General features: G+C 52.0%; 1 protein-coding gene across 12 annotated transcripts in view; it reads left to right on the forward strand.

The window, feature by feature from the left end:
- PAX2 (paired box 2) overlaps window positions 1-20,513 on the forward strand; it is a 96,596-nt gene that overhangs the window by 40,246 nt on the left and 35,837 nt on the right. For 9 of the 12 annotated variants that reach the window (XM_066239610.1, XM_066239607.1, XM_066239612.1 and 6 more), the window contains 3 exons: window positions 5,622-5,707; window positions 7,578-7,697; window positions 13,849-13,917. In XM_066239610.1, coding sequence (XP_066095707.1) covers window positions 5,622-5,707; window positions 7,578-7,697; window positions 13,849-13,917 — 275 coding nt within the window. The remainder of the gene's footprint in view (window positions 1-5,621; window positions 5,708-7,577; window positions 7,698-13,848; window positions 13,918-20,513) is intronic. The other 3 variants (XM_066239617.1, XM_066239613.1, XM_066239618.1) reach the window with 1 other exon arrangement.

A 20,513-nucleotide genomic window follows, 5' to 3' on the forward strand; every position in this document is an offset into this window, starting at 1 on the left:
TTATTATTATATTATTATTATTATATTATTCAAACTGCCAAGGGTTTCAAAGGCAATAAGTGACAGAGCTGGGACTCAAACTGAGCCCTTTTCTCCCTTCACTCTGGTCATATTCTCATTAATATGGAAGATGCTGAGTGCCTGAAGTCCCCATGCTGGGCCCAGGCAGAGCCCTGGACATTCCAGGAAAGTTGGGGGAGAAAGAACATCCCTGTGGAAGAAAGTGCTGGAAAGAGAAGTGGGGAGGAGACACCCTGTCTGGGCAGTCATATCAGAAACAGGAAATAACATCTCCCAGACCCCAAGTAGAGATGTGCTCTCCAGGGCTCCTGACTGCGCCCTCCAAAGCTTTGCCAGATTTGACTCTCGAGGCCAAACCTTCCTGAGACCACGGAGGCCATAGATATATGGCTGTCTGTGGGCAAGAATGAAAAAGAATTGGAAAAGGAGGAGGAGGAACTGAGAGAAATAGTGTCAGATAATCACCCAAAGCAAATGATTTCTTTATCCTTTTAACCCCTAGTGATAGCCCCATGAGTTACTGGGCTGTATACGCATGCAGAAGGGCCACAGATGACCATTAGGTTTCCACAATCCCAGTTCTTAAATTCCCTGAGATTAGCTCTGGGGTCTCGCAATGCCCACAGCCCAGGGGGCATGGATGGACACCAAGAGTATGAGTAACTTGGCCCTGGCCGGTTGACTCAGCGGTAGAGCGTCGGCCTGGCGTACGGAGGACCCGGGTTCGATTCCCGGCCAGGACACATAGGAGAAGCGCCCATTTGCTTCTCCGCCCCTCCCCCTCCTTCCTCTCTGTCTCTCTCTTCCCCTCCCGCAGCCAAGGCTCCATTGGAGTAAAGATGGCCCGGGCGCTGGGGATGGCTCCTTGGCCTCTGCCCCAGGCGCTAGAGTGGCTCTGGTCGCGGCAGAGCGATGCCCCGCAGGGGCAGAGCATCGCCCCCTGGTGGGCAGAGCATCGCCCGTGGTGGGCGTGCCGGGTGGATCCCGGTCGGGCGCATGCGGGACTCTGTCTGACTGTCTCTCCCCGTTTCCAGCTTTATAAAAAAAAAAAAAAAAAAGTATGAGTAACTCACAGCAGGCAGGCACCTTGCCTGGCTCCTCTCTCAGGTGCCACCCAGCCGCTGTCAGGGAGTAGTGATTTTCCATCACTTGCTGCCTCAGCTAACTCTGCACTGCTGCCCCAGGGTCAGAGGTGCTGGGTAACAAAGACAGAAGCTCCACCGGGCCAGCAGTTCTCTGTATCACGCAGCCCCAACTCACAGGCTTCCTTCATCCAGAACCCTCAAGCCAGAGCCACCCCGGCTCGGTGACACCCTACAAGCTTTTGCTGCCATGAATTAGTTCAGCGGCTCTGAACTGCTCCACTTCCTTCTAGTCCTTTCCTGTAGAGCAGCCTACCTTGCCCTTAGCTACTCTGGTCTTTTCTATTGTGATTACGCTCCAAACATCTCCTACGCCGAACTTGTTGGAGATGACCTTGCCATTTGCTTTGCTAAGTGACAAAAACCTTAAAAACTCCATTTCAAAGCATTTGTCTCCCTCAAAATACGCCATCTCTCCCAAACTCCACCCCCATGCCCTCACCATCATTTACAATCTCAGCCCGCTTCAGTTGCTCCCTCTTCATGGGCTCTTCCTCCTCAGCCTGCGAACTTATCCAGTTGCCCCTACCTTTAACACCTTCCCTCCACTCAGCTGCCAGGTCTATGCCCTGGCTTCCACACTTTCCTCTCCCTTCCTTTTCTATAAACTTCTAAAGGCACTCATCGACTTTCACTGCCTTCCTTTCCTCCTGCGAACGTCCTAACTTCTTTTTTGTCCGGCTTCTTCTCTTTGTTGATACTGCTCTCCCCAAGGTCACTAGTAGTCCCCAACATTCCCGAATATATGGCCTTTCTTATTTCTTTTTTTTTTTTTTTTTTTTTAATTTTCTGAAGCTGGAAACGGGGAGAGACAGTCAGACAGACTCCCGCATGCGCCCGACCGAGATCCACCCAGCACGCCCACCAGGGGCGACGCTCTGCCCACCAGGGGGCGATGCTCTGCCGCGACCAGAGCCACTCTAGCGCCTGGGGCAGAGGCCAAGAAGCCATCCCCAGCGCCCGGGCCATCTTTGCTCCAATGGAGCCTTGGCTATGGGAGGGAAAGAGAAAGACAGAGAGGAAGGGGGGTGGGGGTGGAGAAGCAAATGGGCGCTTCTCCTATGTGCCCTGGCCGGGAATCGAACCTGGGTCCCCCGCACGCCAGGCCGACACTCTACCACTGAGCCAACCGGCCAGGGCCTGGCCTTTCTTATTTCTGATTCCCTCCGAGCCTTGTGTTGCTGTTGACTCTGTGGATTATGTTCTCCTGGCAAACGTCCTTCTCCGCTGAGTTAGATGACACTGCTGGATCCCGGTTCTGCCATTTCCTGTGTGACCAGTTCTGACCTCTGCAAGGTCAGATTCTTTTCCCCAGTCTCTAAAAGTGGTCCGCTCCTCAGGCCTCTTGGACCTTTCACCGCTTCTTTCCTTGACAATCTCCTAAATCCATACCTGCCGTGCCAGCTAGGGAAAGGGCGTGGTCACCTGGACACTCCTCCACCATTTCAAATGCTGCATGTCTAGAACCAGCATCGCCACCTCCCTTCAAAACCAGTCACCTCCCTGCATCCCTCTTTCTGACAGCGGCACAAACCACCACTTTTCAGTTAACAGCCTTGGGGTTCTAGATCCATGGTTGACTCCAGGTAATTGTCAACTCCTGGCCACTCTGCCTCCTCATAATGCCTTGCAAATTCTTTTTTTTTCTTTCCTGAAATCAGCCTCTCATCGCCTCCTGCCTCTCATTGCTTTACCAGAATCAGGTTGTGTATGTCCCCCCTGGTTTAGAAATCACCCGTGGCCTAAGAGTCTGTAAACCTGGTTCCCATACACTGGGGGGAGGGACGACAAAGTAACAAAAGCATACATTTTTTGAGACTGAATTCTAACTCTAGCTTGACTGGCAGTGCAATCTCCAGTAAGCTTCTTTTTTATTTTATTTTTTCCAGTAAGCTTCTTAACCTCTGTCAGCTTTGGTTTTCAATCTGCAAGATGAGGAAAATAGGATATACTTTGGAGTTTGTGAGAATTAACAATAGTGTATATAAGCGGTATAAATTGCATATAATATTGGCACATAATAGATGCTCAGTAAGTGGAAAATCACAATTCTCACCACTTCCAAGTTTGTAGCCTTATCTCCTCTTACTCCCTGACACACCTCCCCTGTTCTGGCTGACTGGTCTGGGCATGCGCCCCTAAAACATCGTGCCCATTTGGCTTCTGTGCTTCGATTCTACCCTCCTCCAGCACCTGCTTATAATGCCGTGCCCTCCACTTCTTTGTTCATCTTAGAATCAAGTTTTTTACTGGGAAAAGAGACCTTAGAGATACTGTAGTCCAGGGGTCTCAAACTTGCGGCCTGTGGGCCGCATGCGGCCCGCCGAACAATTTTGTGCGGCCTGCAGACTAATCCATGAAGTTCAAAATATTTTGGATAAAATTAAGTAAGCCTAGGGGCCTACTTGTATTTTTCATTTCTCTAGCATCCTAGCTAGATATTAGCTTAGTTAACAGCAGTTGTGATGCGAACTACAGTTTCTGGTCGTTTTGTGACACTGAGTAAACTGCATGTACGATTGTGCTTGTTGTACTGATTTTTTTTTTGTTTTCAACTGCAGTGAGAAAAGTGTTGCGTAACAGTTGCCTTTTGTAGACCTAGTGTGGCCCGCCGAATGGCTGTGATCTTGCTCTGCGGCCCACATGCTGAATTGAGTTTGAGACCCCTGCTGTAGTCCAAGCTCTTTAGAGCTAAAGAACCTGAGGCCCAGGAAAGTAGAATGATGAGCCCAAAGCTTGTGGCACATAATGGCAGAGTCAGAAGCAGGACTCGGGGTCCCGGCCATGTAACCCAGTGCCCTGTCCACCATCTTCCGTGCCTCTGGTTCCTATATGTTTCTGCATGTTCAGCCCTACTCTGCTTTGAAGAGCTACATAAAGTTTCACCTACTCAGTGACTTCTCTCCCAATTCCCACCTGCAAGGGGGATGATTCTCCCTCTGCGTCCTTTTGGCTCTTAGAGCTTGGCCCCCATGGAGTGACCTAGCTGTCTCTGAGTATGTATCTTCCTCCCCAAACTTAATATCCACGACTCCAGGGTGAAGGGCCTTATTTCTGTTGTCTGGCAGTGCTCAGTAAAAGCTCGTTAGAATGGAGTCCGCTCATGGCTTATGACTTACTTGTGGTTAAGGTGAACTTGAATCACACACACACGTCTCCGCGGAGAGGAACTACAGTGTTGGAGAAGTTACTAATATGACCAGTGAGTGGAAGGGAGCATTCTTTATTGCTGGCCCCAGGGTTGGCCTTTTGTATCATATAGCCCTGGGTCCTTAGGGTCACTGAGAGGCAGCTTACCCCCCAGTCCTGGGATGTTTGACTCACCCCAGAGTGTGCAGTAGGCAGGGGGGACACCAGGCTTTTCAACTAGCTGGTAAAGAAGCTGTCATCTAAGTAGGACCTCAGAAAAGAAGGCCATTAGGCCAGTGAACTGGGTAGGGACAGAGCTTTGACTTGTTTCAGAGCAGTAAATAGGCTCAAAAAGTTATTCAGGACCTGACATCTGACAAAGGGACCATGTGCTTATTGGAATATTGGGGACAAAAGGGTCACCTATTGACCCAGCCCTTCCCTGGCTGCTTCTCCTTGGCTCAGTGAATGAGGAAATCTCTTCTCCTCCCTCAACTCTGGAGGTGTGTGGTACAGTCCCAATAGGAAAGCCAGCTCCAAAATGACCTCCAGACTCACGTAGTCCTGTCCCTAGGAAGAGATTTGCGAGTGATTAAGGAGGGGAGGGTGATGTTCTTGGCTGGTGGCTCAGTGGTGGAGTGTTGGTCCAGTGTGTATATGTCCCAGGTTTGATTCCCAAGACACGGGAGATGGGACCATCTCCACCCTTCTTCTATCCCCTTCTTTCTCCCCCACCCCTCTCCCCCTGCAGCCATGGTTCAGTTGGTTCGAGCGCATCGCCTGGGCACTGAGGATGGCTCCATGGAGCCTCTGCCTCAGGTGCTAAAAATAGCTTTGTTGTGAGCATGGCCCCAGATAGGCAGAGCACTGGCCCCAGATGGGAGTCACTAGGCAGATCCCAGTTGGTGCACATGCGGGAGTCTGTCTATCTCCCCTCCTCTCACTTGGAAAAGAAGGGGGGATAAAAAGGAGGGGAGGGTGGACAACAAGCCACCTGGTGCAGTCCCCACCCTCAGAAAGGGGAAGGATGCTGTGCTTTACTCACTCTGCTGCCTAATCCCTGCTACCAAAACTCAAGCTGCAGTTCTGATGCTGCACACATGGCAGGACAGCATGCAGACGGCCTCCACCCAGAGCTGCACTAGGCTGGATCTGCAGGGCAAACAGGAGGGAGAGCTCGGCCTTGCAGCAGTCACCGTGGGCACGTGTGCGGAGCGGGAGGGTGAGGAGGGAGCTGATAGTGAGCCCCTCTGGGAGTCTGAGCGAGGCCTGGATCAGTGGGGAAGCGGGGTGTGTGTGATGTGTGACGCTGTTGTGATGCTGTTGCAGGATCATCCGGACCAAAGTTCAGCAGCCTTTCCACCCAACACCGGATGGGGCTGGCACCGGAGTGACCGCACCTGGCCACACCATTGGTAAGAGGGCTCAGGGTGGTGGGGAAGCAGAGCCCCACTAGGAGCACTGGGTGCCTAGCTCCACCCCAAAACAATTCTTTCCAACTTGTCCTCTCTCTGAGCTCTGTCTGACCCCTAGGACTCACGGGTCTCCTAGAGAGAGATGAGCTCACTAGCATCCCTCTTTCTCTTTTCCTCTCTTCCCCCTTCTGCTCTCTCTCTCTCTCTTCCTCCCCATCTGTATTTCCCATTTGGCTTATCTTCTACTTCTCATTCTCCTCCTTCTCCATCTTTTGTTTTTATCTGAGTCTGTCTCCCTACTTGCCCGTCTTTCATTCATATCTACTTTCTTACTCTATTTTTTTTATTTCTAAAATTATTCTCTCTTCGCCCTTCCTTTCCCTTCTTCTCTCTTCCCCCCATCTCTGTCTTTCCCTTTCCCTTTCTCTTTTCTCTTTTTTTTTTTTTATATGTGTGACTCTGGGTTTGTTCCCCTCTTTCTCTCTCCCTTTTCATGGCCTGTCTCTCTTGATCTCTTTGTCTCTCTGCCATCCAACTCGGTAACTGTCTGCCTCTCTCCAACCTCATTTACTGATCCCTGCTCATGGCCTTCCAGAGACATGATCGAGGTCCTACCAGACCACCTGCTAACATTCCTAGCACCCCTCAAACATACAGTCTTCCCTTTGGCCCAAGGGTGCTTTGTACCAGGGCTTAAGGTGCTGGGATGTGATCAAATTTTTCCTGCTGCCCCACTTAGTAGCTGTCACCTTCGCTCTTGAACAGCGAGAAGTAGAATGCCCGGTCCCAGCCCTCTTGCATTGGTAGGACCTATTGTTTACTAGACCTGTATTACGGCATGTGCTGGGAAGAAAAGTTTGGCCAGGCTGTACCTGAGTAGATCATTACAGAGTGAATGCATTCACTAGTCTGTGCCCTGAGTGGGAAATTAGGAACTTCTTTACCCCCTTCTCTCTCTCTCTGTCTCTCCTCTCTCTCTCTCTCTCTCTCTCTCTGTCTTTCCCTCTCCTCTCTAAAATGAATAAATTTTTTTAAAAAAAGCCTGACCTGTGGTGGCGCAGTGGATAAAGCGTCGACCTGGAAATGCTGAGGTCACCGGTTCGAAACCCTGGGCTTGCCTGGTCAAGGCACATATGGGAGTTGATGCTTCCAGCTCCTCCTCCCCCCCTTCTCTTTCTCTGTCTCTCCTCTCTCTCCTCTCTCTCTCTCTCTCTCTCTCTCTCTGTCTTTCCCTCTCCTCTCTAAAATGAATAAATTTTTTAAAAAAGCCTGGAAGGAACTTCTTTAGTGATTTCAAGATCAGAAGCAACTGTGAGAGAGGAGCTACGCACTCCTGGTAAATATCAGGACCGTTCTTGTGTCTCCTAGAGATTCGGAGACCGATCTTAGAGAGCCACACACTCTAAATCAGGATTGGTCAAGACTCAGCCCAGGACACTAAGAGACAGTGAGCTGGGGTTTGTTGAGAGGGATTTTTCTGGCTCCAGGGATAGGATGAGCTGTGCGGTGAGGCCTCCTAGGAGCAGTGCTCACTACACGATTGCCGAGTCACTTTCTAGATTGAGTCAGCTTTAGTGTGTCCATTCATCTTTAAGGGAGCGAGTTCAAGGGCCCCAGTGAAATCTCCAGGTCTGCAGAGAAGGCTTGAGGATGGCTGGTCAGCACTCAGCCCAGGGCCCAGGGCTGGACAGAGTGAATAGCCTGCTCTATGTGTAGCAATGCCTTCCCCCTTCAACCTCAGAAGAGGAAGGGGAATCTGGGCTCCCCATCCCTCCTTATTTCCTCTGCTTTTCTCTGCCCCCAGCCTTGGGGCTTTGGCCTGTGATCACAACTGCTATCCTGATGGCATTTCCTCCTTACTCTCGTCCAGTTCCCAGTACGGCCTCCCCTCCTGTTTCCAGCGCCTCCAATGATCCAGTGGGATCCTACTCCATCAACGGGATCCTGGGGATCCCTCGCTCCAATGGCGAGAAGAGGAAACGTGATGAAGGTAGGGAGGAGGGAAGAGGCTTGGCTTCCCTGTGCATGCTTTGTCCTTGGACTCAGAGCTCCGGTTTCGGCCCGGCCTCGCAGCTGCTCTGCTATGAGATCAGTTTTAGCCGCAAAGCCCAGGTCCCCCCACTGCCCTGCTGGCTCCTGGAGAGAGGGAGGCAGGCTGCTGGTGGGGCCATCAGCCTCACCATCTGCTCGGCAGCCTCGGCCGCCTCGCCCGCCTCACCTTCCTCTGGGACTCACCCCCAGTAGCCCTGTGGGATGCCAGGAGGAGAAGCATGAACCATGTACCTGGGGAAGGTTTTGAAGGTTGAGGGACATCTGGTCTTGACCTGAGGATAAAAGGCCAACCTGCCTTGTCCATGCCTGATCCCAACCCATCAGGAGATAGGGGAATGATGTCACACGCAGCTGACCGCGGTGTCCTTTCTCTGTAACCATGGACACTGGCCCCATTAAAGCCACTCGGGGAGCCGAACATGGGTCCCTCTCTGTGTTCCCCCATGGGAGGAACAGCCCTCAGGCTCCTCTCTGGCCTCCCTCATTCCCTGAAATACCTCCTGGCGCAGCCAGCTGCCAGCAGGGCGGTAGGGAGGGGAACACAGAGGAGGAGGACAGGGGACAGGAAGTGAGAGGGGACAGTGGTGGCGATGCGCCTGGGAGAAGGTGTTTTTTCATAAATGTGACATTAGAGGTTCCTTGGTGACCATCTAGTTCTCTTCTGATGCATGAGGCCAGGGCACAGGGCTCACAGGCCCAGGAAAATGGAGATAAGCAGTGCCTAGAACCTGCTTGTAGCCCCAATCCCATGGTCCCTGCTGTGGAGGCAGTGACCTCCTGGCTTAGGGGGGCATATGGTTTTAAGGGTACGTACTATGGAATAGGCCAGATCCTCTAAAGATGAGCATAAAGGGTGTGACCACATAGCCCATTAGCCCAGATGGTTCCAATTCATCCCTTCTGTCTCTGCATCTTGGCCAGTCAGCATCTCCTTTTTCTTTCAGAAATGTCCTGCTTAGACAATAAATCACATGGTCATCCCAAGTCTAGATAAGCCCTTGATTGGGGCAGCTTTAGAGGGGAAGGAACAGAGAAAAGGGGCAAAGCTGAGATTCCCTGGGGCCCAGGGAAAAGAGAGTGAGGGAGCCCTGGTCTCCAGCAGAAGGGACAGAGTGTAGGAGAGGCCTGGGTCTGGCAAGACAGTGATGACCTGGCGCTGGCCTCCTTCCAGAAGCCCTAATGGCCTCGTTTCACAGGGAAACAGCTTGTCTGGCTCTATTTCTCCTTCTTCCCAAATATCCAAACCCATTTGGCTGCCACGGCCTTTGCCACTCACTAAATTTCATTGTGGTTGTTTTGGCCACAGCCCCTGATGGGCAGGGGTAGGCTGTGTGAAAAGCCCTCAGTCCCAATTCTCCCTGGGGGTTTCCCACACTCAGGCCTTAGCCAAGCCTCCTGGCCTCCCGAGTGGTTTGGAAGATTCTGCCCCAAACCCAAGGGAGTTTCTCCTTTAACCACTGTCCCTGAAGTTCGTAGAGTGAGGTATGTCCAGGGAGCCAGGCTAGGCCCCAGGACCTCCCACCTTTCTCTCTTGTTGTTCTGCAGTTGGACACAAGCTTGCATTTTGCTTCCTGGGCTCCTATGGGCCATGAAGGGAGGCCAGGGGCAAGGAGGCACTGGCACAAGACTGTGACCTGGTTGGCCCAGAACAAAGTAAAGTGCTCTCCTCTCTGAACAATTGATCATTTTCATTGTTTCAAGTCAGTTCAATTCAATGAACCCTTCCTGTATGTCAGTCGCAAGAAAGTCTTGGTGCTACAAGATTCCAAAGCAGAACAAGATATGGTTCTTGGCCTTAAGGAGCTTACAGTCTAGTGGGGTGTATAAAACACAGGAGCTCAGAGAGCAGAAAGGCCTGTCAGCTATCTGTGTTGTGGTGGAGGTCTGGGCTGCGGGCCTCGGGAGCTCAGAGAGGGGAGAGAGCAAACCCCAGGAAGGGCTGCTCTGTGAGGAGGGGCCTCGGAGATGGATGAGGGGCATGTTCAAAGACAATGGTAGTGTGAAATTCTATCTGACAGACTCAGCCTTGTGGCCAGAAAGCTCTGTGGTTGAGAAAGGTTTAGGGGTGCTTTGACTGGGATGAAGGGCAGGAAGGGGAGTCCTGGGAAGTCAAGCTAAGTAGATGGGTTAGTGTCACAGATCAGGTCAAGATCAGACCATATAAGGCAGGGGTCCCCAAACTACGGCCCGCGGGCCGCATGCGGCTCCCTGAGGCCATTTATCCGGCCCCCGCCGCACTTCTTGAAGGGGCACCTCTTTCATTGGTGGTCAGTGAGAGGAGCATAGTTCCCATTGAAATACTGGTCAGTTTGTTGATTTAAATTTACTTGTTCTTTATTTTAAATATTGTATTTGTTCCTGTTTTGTTTTTTTACTTTAAAATAAGGTATGTGCAGTGTGCATAGGAATTTGTTCATAGTTTTTCTTTTTATAGTCCAGCCCTTCAATGGTCTGAGGGACAGTGAACTGGCCCCCTGTGTAAAAAGTTTGGGGACCCCTGATATAAGGAGTCTGGACTTCTCTGCAGGCGTGAGTAGCCGCAGAAAGCGTCTGAGCAGGATGGGAGAAGGGCAGGGCTGAGTGTGGGAAGTTATCCTCCAGCAGGGGGATGGCAGCAGGGGGATGGCAGCAGGGGGATGGCAGCAGGGGGGTGGCAGCAGGGGGATGGCAGCAGGGGGATGGCAGTAGGGGGATGGCAGCAGGGGGATGGCAGTAGGGGGATGGCAGCAGGAAGACATCACAGGAAGTAGTTGAGGTCCTCTAGGTGAGGGACAATGGGGCCTCCAACTGTCCTCTTCCTGCTCAGACACTTACTTCCTGGGCCTAACTAGGAGGCAGGAAGGACTAGAGACCTTATTTCTTTTGGGGGGGTGGGAGGGTTCTCTTGCCTGGACTCTCCCTCCTACTGACCCCCGCAGACTAGATGGAGCTATCCTCTCCCTGCTGGAGGCCAGAGCCTGTGAGTGAAGCCAGTTCTACCTGACCCCTCATCCCCACACCAAATGCGCTTGACCCATCAGATCCAGGTGGGAAGAAAGAGGAAAAGAAAGGCGAGAGCAAAGGCAGACCTTTCACAACTCATCCTCCCCCTCCCCCACCCCCACCCTGGGTGCCTCCAAGCAGCCAGGCCCAGTTTGCATTCGGGAGCAGCTCAGATGATTAAGAACAGGGGAGATAATTATGTGTCAAGATGATGTAGCCCAACTCTGCAGTCAGGCCAAGGTAGCACAGCAGCTGGCAGGCCGGCAGCAGGAGGCGGCCTCGGGCGTGGGCTGCACAGACACCCAGGTGTGTCCTTTAGCTGCTGGGCCAGCACTGCAGGTAGAAGAGAAAACTGACTTGAGGCACTGAGCAGTGTTGGGATAGGAACAGGAATAGGTGTCCAGGGACTGAGGGAGCCACCAGAACCCTGATGCCCTGCCAGGCTGGCTCTCCTCTGGCTCCTCTGACTGTAACACCTCCCTGTAAGTGTCATACCCTGAGAGCAAGCTGTGAGCCTCTCTGTCCTCAGAGAAGCCACTCCTCCTCCTGCCTCTGGTACAGTTCAGCCTATTCTTCAGCTCTAACAATGTCATGGCGGTGGGCATTAGCGAGGACAATCACTGCAGCGTGCGCTGGCGTTATTGGAGACAATCTCAGCAGTAGTTATTGGTGTTCTCAGTGATAATACCCAGAGCATTATTGGCACTGGCACTTGGAATATGGACAGCGTTATTAGTATCTGCAGCAATCATATCTGTGGGGATATTAGTAAAGGGCCGATCAGCTGTGACTCTGGGGAAAAAGAAACTGACAGTGACTGTGAGTCTGCTTGAGACGCCTTCTCAGGCCTTGGCCTTTGGAAGTGTGGAAGAATCTCCAGACTTTCCTTTGAGAAATGTGCTAGTCAAGAAGCTTTGACCCTCAACCCCCGAAAGTCTAGGAGCTCCCAGAATGAGACAGGTAGACAGGCCAGTGATAGATGAGGAAGTTATGTCACGAAGCGCCCAGAAGACAGTCTGAGAAGGTAAACCCCATTCAGTACGCCGCTAAGAGCTTTACCTCTTTTTGTCTACAATTATGGGTGGGTATATTAGGGTCCTTTGAAGGACACTGCTTCCTTGAATGTTGCTTGCCCTGGCTTATGTGGCTGGAGAATAGAGACTCTTGTATTATTTCAGGCTAAAAAAAAAAAAACCAGTCTTTTGTCTTCACCCTGTTGCCTTAAGCCATGGCCCAAAGTGTTACTTTCCATCAGTGCTGTTGAAACACAGAGCAATTCCATAACTTGTCCAAAAATCCAAACGAAGTCATATGGTCTGAGTGTTAATGTGCGGGGCAGGAGGTGTGTTGGTCTCACCCTCTGATGTGTGGGATTACAGGGGGCTGTGATTTTGCATTCCATTAATTAAGTGCACAATGAGTTGTGAGCTGAGCGGTGCCAACCTGGTGCAGTTGTGCGTTTGCAGGCAGGGCAGCTTGCACGGCTGCAAACGGCTGAGTCCTGTCGCTGCCTTTAATAGCTCCCTTCTGCTTTGGATGGAACCACAACTGGAAGAAGCAGTTTATTTCCTTAGTTAGTTTCCCTCCTAGAGGTCCCCAAGAGTGTTGCTCAGGTTAGCCTTGGAGCAAATGAGAGGATGAAGTCGTGGAAAAAGCACCCTGGTTTAAGGCAGGAGATGGCTGCAGGTCCCCATCAGGAAGGAGGATTTGGGGTGGGGGCCGGCAGGCAGTCCCTGAAGTACTGCATGAAGGGGCAGTGTGGCCCAGTGGGAATGGTGTGAGCTCTGGAGTCAGGCATAGCTGGCTTTGAACCCGAGTGCCTTGTAAGTCACATCATCTCCATCAGCTCAGTCTTCTCCTCTGTAAAGTGGAGATGGTAACAGCACTCACTTCACGAGGACTGTGGAGAGGACCACACGAGAGCACACAGAGTATTGAGCTTATCCATTTCAGAAGACGGGTCACTATGTACCTGAAGAAGAAGGCCTAACTGGACAGGCTTGTTTTGAGAGGAAATAAAATTATGTCAGAAATATACCTCTTTGGGCAGAACTTCCCTAATCTCGGTGCGATCTCTTTTAAGTAGGCAGCTAGGGCAGTAGGGGAAAGATCTCAGCCCCCCTGTGTGATCGGGGGACCTTTGTCCATCTCTGCTTACTCATTGGCTCTGCGGTGATCCAGCTGGACCACATGGCCTCTCTTAGCATCACAGGCATTTCAGTTGTGTGTAAATAAATATAGGACCTCCTTCTTTTCTTTCCTTTTTTTAAAAAATTTTATTTGTTGATTTTAGAGAGAAGGGAAGGGAGAGAAAGAGAGACAGACAGAAATATTGATCTGTTTTGTACGTGCCCTGACTGGGGATCGAACCGACCACCTTTGCCCAGTGGGACGATGCTCTAGCTAACCGAGCTATCTGGCCAGGGCAGGACTCCCTTCTTTTCTAACATAGAGACATCCCTCCCTCTATTCCCTGCTGTACGTTTCCACCGCCCATGTGTAAGTTTATTTATTTACCTTGGGAAATGTATGTTTGTTTATAGACACATATGTAACTTTTTACATAGTTTATGAAAATGTGAGTATGTGTGTGTGTTTCAGCATTCTGAGATTTTTGGGGTGAAAGGGGACGTGGAACGCCACGCATTGGATAGTCATGCAGTCTCTGGACAGAAGGAGCAAGTGCATGTCCACCAGAGCCAGTGAGCAAGGGGAGCTGAAGCCAGGCCAGAGTGTGCTAGGGTCTGTGGTCTTGATGCACAGGTGTGCATATAGACTTTTCCCCAAAGTACCCCAAAAGCATCACCCTGCATTCCGTTGGCAAATGGATGGGCTATATATACTGAAGCTGCCTCCAGGGGTGGCCTAGGGCTCATGGCACGGGAGGCTGAGCCTGGGAACCCTCACACCCTCAGGCTATGTGGGGCTGCCACTCAGCACCCTCCTGGGAACCCTCACACCCTCAGGCTTATGTGGGAGCTGCCACTCAGCACCCTCGTACCCTTTGAAAAGGAGCCTGGTCTCCCAATCTCGGGGTCTTGCCCCCATCTTCTACCTGCCTGGCTTTCGGGATCTCTCAGTATCTGTCTGTCTCTCATTTGCTCTAGTCGAGGTATACACTGATCCTGCCCACATTAGAGGAGGTGGAGGTTTGCATCTGGTCTGGACTTTAAGAGGTATGGGGGCCAGAGGGAACATGGTTTGGGGGTCAGGGGAAATAGCTGGGGGGGGTGGTTAGAGACTATTAAGAGAGTGGGTTCCTAATGGCCAGTGAGCAGAAAAGGAGGAAGTGGCTCAAGCTACTGCTGGGAAACCAAGAGGCTAACCGTGTCTCAGGGCCCGATCACTTTCTCCGTGGGCCACTGCTGGGTTTGGGGGCTGAGACCCCAGTGGCCTGGAGGGTCAAGCACTCAGTGGATGGGAGACACTTTTTTCCAGTCCTTGGAAAAACAAAGAGCCGATCGGGTAGTAAAACAAAAGCAAAGGAGACCTGGAAGCACCTGACAGCCCTAATTCATCACGGCCCAAGTTTTTTCCTGTGTTCCCATTATATTTGTTTGTAAAAGTGGAAATCAATTTTGAAGGTAATTTTCTGGAAAGAATGGAAGGGAGGTGGGAGGGCCGGATAAGGCAGAGATGGTAAAAGGAAAAATTTAGGCCAGGCACAGCCCAGGGGCAGCTCTTGGCAAGGTGAAAGAAAATTGCATATTCAATCTCCATCCATGAATCTCCCTCACTGCTGCCCGCCTCCTGCTTGAAAACAATGAAGGCTTTTTCCCAACGCTGGGCAGGGCCTCGGTATCAGCCTCACTTTAACTTCAGGGTCATTAATTCCCTGATTATTGAAGGAGAAGAGAGGGTTGCGGCATCGTCATTTCCAAAGGCACCCCCACCATGTGATCAGGCCCTGGCTGGGGTGTAGTGGGGGGCCGCCAGGGTGGGGTGAGGCGATGTTTCAGAAGAGCAAAGGGGTAGGGAGGGCGGAAGTGGGGAACCAACTGGACTGGGGGGAAGGAAGCTAGGACGAGGGGGAAAAGGCAGTCATTACTGCATACCTCTGTTGTGTTGTTATTGCAAATTAAAAGTAGCATGTTCCACTCCACAGCTATCTTTGGAGAGGGAGGGGCACCAAGGGAGGTGGGGGATCTTATCATTGCTTCTTCAGCAGACCAGCCGTGGTGTCACCGTGTGAGGTGACATTTGAATTTACAATTCCGCTGAGAAAAGCCATTAATTCACAAATTAACATTTCTCCCTCTCCCTCTCTCTTTAACACTCTCTCCCTCTCTCACATGGATGTGCAAGCAATTGAAAAGACAAAGGAAATAGCCTTAAGGAAGAGACTTTACTGCTAGTCTGTCTGTGCTGAGATTGCTCCCCCTGCTTCCAGATAGATAAACCAATTACCTGAGCAGCTCTGCTCCTGGCCGCCCGCGATCGCCTCCTTTTGTAGGCGGCCTCCATGGCTGGATTACACTCAGAGTATCTCATTAATGTAAACCAGCCATGCCCTGGTCACCAGTCTCTCTTCCCGGCTCTCTAGCTGGAGGGGCAGCAGGAAGAGTGCTGGTGTCAGGAAAGGCAGGCAAGGAGGACCCCCGGGAAGTATAGAGGCCGCCACTGCTCGCTGCCAGGGCCTGGGACTTGGGGTGCAGCCTCCAGTCCAGGAGGAGGCAGATGGGGGAAGTCTGCAGGTGGGTGCTTCCTGGTAGGCTCGCAGGGGTGTGCGGTTAGAGGCAGAAGCAGGAGCCAGAGCTCGACTCTCTCAGGCCCGCAGTGTCCATCCCCTGTGGCCTTGTGTTCCAGAGGCAGGGGGCTGGCAGAAGCAGAGAAGGGTCTGCGCATTCCCTGCCTGGGAAGAGCTTAGGGAAGTTTCCCTGAGCACATATCATTTTAGCAGTTCAGGGTTCAGCCTAAAGGAACCGGGAGGGGTGCCGAGGAGGGCCTGGAAGATACAGGGAGGTTACACTAGGTTGGGTAAATGAAACAAGGTTGCACTGATTCCTTAACCTAAACCCAGCACTTGAGCACTTGTGTCTGTTCACCACCTAATCCTTACACACACACACATACACACACACACACACACACACAGAGTTACTGATTCCCTTTTAAAGAATCCCCACCCAGGAATGTGGACGTGGACTCTGCGTGCCCTCAGAGCTCTGCAGTGAGCTTACAATGTGGGCAAGGAACCACAGAGACTCTCTCTGCGCCCACTGTCCTCTGGGCCGGCCCTATGAGAAGACATTGTATTGGCAGAGGGAAGCCGAGCAGAGTTTGAGTTCCTCTAAGGACAGGTGCTCTGTGGATTATCGCTGGAGTTACATGATTCCACACACACACTATACTACCTAGCACAGGTCACACACTGCACCTCATGAGGCAAGTCCTATGAAAGTCCAGAAACTAAATCTACAGGAAGGTAACCAAACATCTAGACAAGGGCCTGAGTTTAACTGCATTAACAAAGCTCAGCTTACTTTCATTTTCTAAAAACTATTCAAACTAATGTCCACTCTAGTCTAAGAAAGAGCTAAGGTTCAAAGGTCAGAATTTGCTCAGACACCAAAAAAAAAAATCCACTTATGAACATATATTTGTTGCTATGATTATATCTTTCTAGTAACCTGGGAAATCAGACCAGGGGGACCATTAAGGGGGGAATTTTTCTATCTTAGTTGGATCGCATATTTTAGGCAAACTCTGGACAATGTTGGCCATGAGCCTGTTGAACACTGACCATGTCATTATACAGGGGTAGGTACAGGTCATGGCATTGTTTTAGTAAGACCTTTGCCTGGGTTCTGGGCACACATGGCCTTGCTTTTTTATGTGTAGAAGGACTAGGGTTTAGCCATGGCTGGGTGGGGCTGACAGGGGTGCATAAATTCGTGCATAAATCCCTGAGTTTATACTGGAGACTTCAGTCAAATCATTAACCACCACAGGTTCCTACCCTGTTTGTGCCATTGTGGATAAAGAGTTTAAGGAGGTATGTTGCAATTTAGCACAAAAGTATTTTTTTTCATAAAGTGCCAAAACGTCAAAATAGGTCGACCCTCCCCCCCAGGAGAGACTATGCAGATTAGCGGGGGGGGGGGGGGTTGTTGTGTGCCCTTCCTCCACTGGAAGTTGGGGTGGGTGTAGCACAGTAGTTCAGCTTCCCCAGCAAAGGCATCTGTGCGTTCCCGGGCACGTGTATGCACACCCATCTTTTCTGACCATCTTTACATCTAGTCTTCCACTTGGCAGTGGAAGGGCACTTCTCCCACTGGCAAGGGCACCAAGCGAGAACGGAGTAGAATCGCTGCCTCAGCAGTGCCCTTCTCCCCCAGGCGCTGCCGGTGGTCAGGGGGGCGGGGCCAGGCCCTGAGGCTGCCCCCGCCCTGACTGCTGAAAGTGGGCTGGCCTCCAAGGCCACCTCCTCCTCTGCTGGCCAGCTGAGAAGGGCAGGGGCATGGGAACCCCTCGGAAAGAGGGTTTGGAGAGAAGATAGGCTGAGGGGAGCCAGGATTGCTGCCAGATGGAGAAGTGGGTCCTAGCGGCCTTCCCGACCACTGGGGCTGCACAAGGAGACCGGAGCCCGGGCCGGGAAGAACTCCGTCTGCCCCTGCGGGCCTGCTTCAGGGCCCTGGTGGCTGGAAGGCTCTCCAGGACCTTCCCCATTTTGCCCATGGGGTTGGGAAAGCAAGGAGGGTTGGGGGAGGGCTGGGAGATGATCACGAGCCTCAGAGCCGAGTTGCAGCAGAGCCAGTAATTCAAACCATCCTGACCCTCCGGTGAACCTGGACCTGCTGACCTTGACAGCACCAGACAAGGGAGGCCTCACAAACCTCAACCTGCGTGGAGGCCTCACTTTCTCTTTCTCCCTTCCTTGGAGCCCCATGGCCCGGCTTCCAGGTGGCTCCTAATTTGGTCATCCCCACAAAATGTCAGCATCCCTCCCTCCCTGAGGCGCCTGCCCGCCTGCCTCAAAGCACCCTTTGTGCTCATCCCCACCGCAAACGCGTGGGCTTCTCCCAGGGGCCGCGGCTTTCCCCTTTAAACACTGCTCCTGCTCCGTGTCCGTTCTCCTCCTGCCCCAGGCTTCACCTTTTTCAGAAGTAGTAGCTGTAAAGTGTATGTGCGTGCATGTGTGCGAGTGCGAGCTGGTGTGTGGTCTGGGTGCACACAGGGACTGGGATAAAATGCGACCGAGACAGAGCAGACAAGAGGAGGGAAGAAAAGCCTGCGGAAAGCTGCCCCGGGAACCTGCATGAAAGTAAATGTAGTTTATGAAGTTTATGTTTTTCTCCCAGGGAGAGCTGGCTTCCATCCAACAGCCTCCCAGAGCCTTGCCAGGCAGCTCCTGAAGCAGAAGACGCAGGCGGGCGCACGGGCAGGCTGGTGATGGAGAGACGCACACGCACGTGCACACACACCCTCCCTCTCTCCCTGGTTCACACAGCTCTCCCTAGATCCCAGCAGATTGCAAAGAATGGATGGAGGGGGGCACAGTGACTTCAGGAGCTCCCCGCCCCTCCCCTCTTCCCTCCCCACCCCCACCTCCATCTCCTCTGGCGGTGTGGCCAACCCGGGCACGTGGACAGTGTGGATACTTGGGTGGACTGTTGGGTGGTCAGCTGGGCCAAGGGCAGTGTGGACCACTGAGGCAGCCAGCTTGTGGAAGTGCTCTGAGTAGGGGCAGTGCGGGTGATCTCGGGGCGGTCGGCAGGAGGTCAGTGTGGTCAAAGGAAATTGGAATGTGGTGTGCCAAGAACCTGCCTTTTTACTCACGCTGGGATCCATTTTTCTCTGGCCGTTTTCTCTAGCCGTTTGGTCTCTAGACCAAGTAGATATGCAAGCTACTGAAGATAGCTGTGGGGGTCAAAATATGGGAGACAATATTTTTTTTTCTGGAAATTCAAAGGAAATAAGTGATTGATGAGGTTGGGATATGGGAACGGTTAGAGGCACTTATAAGCAAGCTGGGATATCTGCTTCCTAGACTGTTCTTCATGTGCAGAAGCACATGGGTTCAAGTGTATGAGTGTACTAACAGTGTGTAAGTGGGTCAGAAGGGCAGTCGTATGTAACAAAGGCCTTCACTCCATCCAGCCTGCTGGGTTCGCAACATCTGGTCTCTTGCTCCGGTGTTTCCAAGATTTCCCTCTGCTGGGAAATGCAGTGAGAGGACTCTATCTCCCACCTCTCCCTGGGAACTTCTTGTCCTTACTGAAGTTCTGCCAGGATCTGGGACAGAGGACAGCAACAGAGGTGGAGTCACGGGAAGTCACAGAGCTGAGGGAAGAAGAGAGAGTAGGAGGGAATGTGAAGGATGGGCCGAAGTCACCGACTGGGGAGGCTGCTCTGGGAAGCCAGGAGATGCTAGACATGGAGGGTGGCAAAAATTAGCCAAGGATGGCTTTTTCCCTTTTCCCCCCTCTCTCCTTTCCCCTCCCTTCTCCCCCTCCTTATCTCTCCCCTCTTCCCTCCACACATCTTTATTGGTTCCGGTAATAGCGTTGATTTGCATGTCAGGCAAAGCCTTGCTACACACACAGAAAGAAAACCCCAGCCTTGGCGGTGTGGCAGTGTCAGCTCTCGCTGTTGTTCGACAGTGTAAAATTAAATTAATAAAGCCCCCAACGCAGGAAAACATAACAGGAAATTAATGGCCTTTACTGTCGCTCTGATGCAGTCATTTGCAACCCTGCTTTCCGCACCAAAGACTTCATAAATGCAAGCAGTTTCTCTAAACAAGCATACTTAGAGCGGCCTGGTATGTAATTTTTTGCCTTGCTTGTGTCCTCTGAGCTAACAAAGCCCCTTCCCTTCTGCCTCCAGAGAGGCTTCTAACTGGTTCTGGCCCCAGCTGGAGTCCAACACTAGCAGAAGGCCCCAGCCCCTCCCCCCAAACCCCGAAAGGGCTGAAGGCGGACTCAGGTCCCAGACAGACAGACCCTCAGCCAGCCCTCCTTCCCCACCAGCGGCCTTGAGCCTGGACCCCAGTCTCTGCCAGCAGGAAGGCACAGCGCATGCTCTCAGGCAGGAGAGTTGATCACTCTGGGGAATTCACCCAAACCAGCCCTCCTTCCCCACCAGCGGCCAGTGAGCCTGAACCCCAGTCTCTGCCAGCAGGAAGGCACAGCGCATGCTCTCAGGCAGGAAAGTTGATCACCCTGGGGAATTCACCCAAACCGACCCAACGCTCACACACCTTGTGTGTATCTGCCAGCTCCCCACGACCTGTTTGGCTCCCCTCTCACTGTGTTGCCTTTGACCTCCCCTCCCCCATTTATAGTTGCTCACCCTCCCATCTGGGTCCACACACTCAGGCTGGCCATGTTGGCCCATGCCCTTCTTTCCTACAGGTAAACTAGGGGTTTTGGATGGAAGTAGGGGGCTAACATTCAAAACAGGGAAATTAACTGTACTCTACACAGTTATCTGGGGTTCTGGGGCTCCCTCATATCTCCCTCTTCTTTACTGGTTGGTTAGAAAACACGAGAGCCCTAAATGATCACTCGGGCCATGTCTCTGTCCTGGGCTGAATGAATTTTCTATAAACCATTTCAGATTGCTGAAAATTTGGGATTTTGCTATGGCATGTAAATAGGTGGAGATTTATACTTACCTCTCCAGGGATCTTGTGTTAACATGGACCCCAGTGTTGGGAGGCATGAGCAAGCAAAGAACAGGGAGCTCAAGAAAATTCCAGTCTATTGGGGGAGGCAGAGCTGTCACACGTTAGACAATAAGCTGAACCGTGTGGCTCAGCATTCACTAG

Source organism: Saccopteryx bilineata, chromosome 7, assembly GCF_036850765.1.
Source record: "Saccopteryx bilineata isolate mSacBil1 chromosome 7, mSacBil1_pri_phased_curated, whole genome shotgun sequence".
Taxonomy (NCBI): domain Eukaryota; kingdom Metazoa; phylum Chordata; class Mammalia; order Chiroptera; family Emballonuridae; genus Saccopteryx; species Saccopteryx bilineata.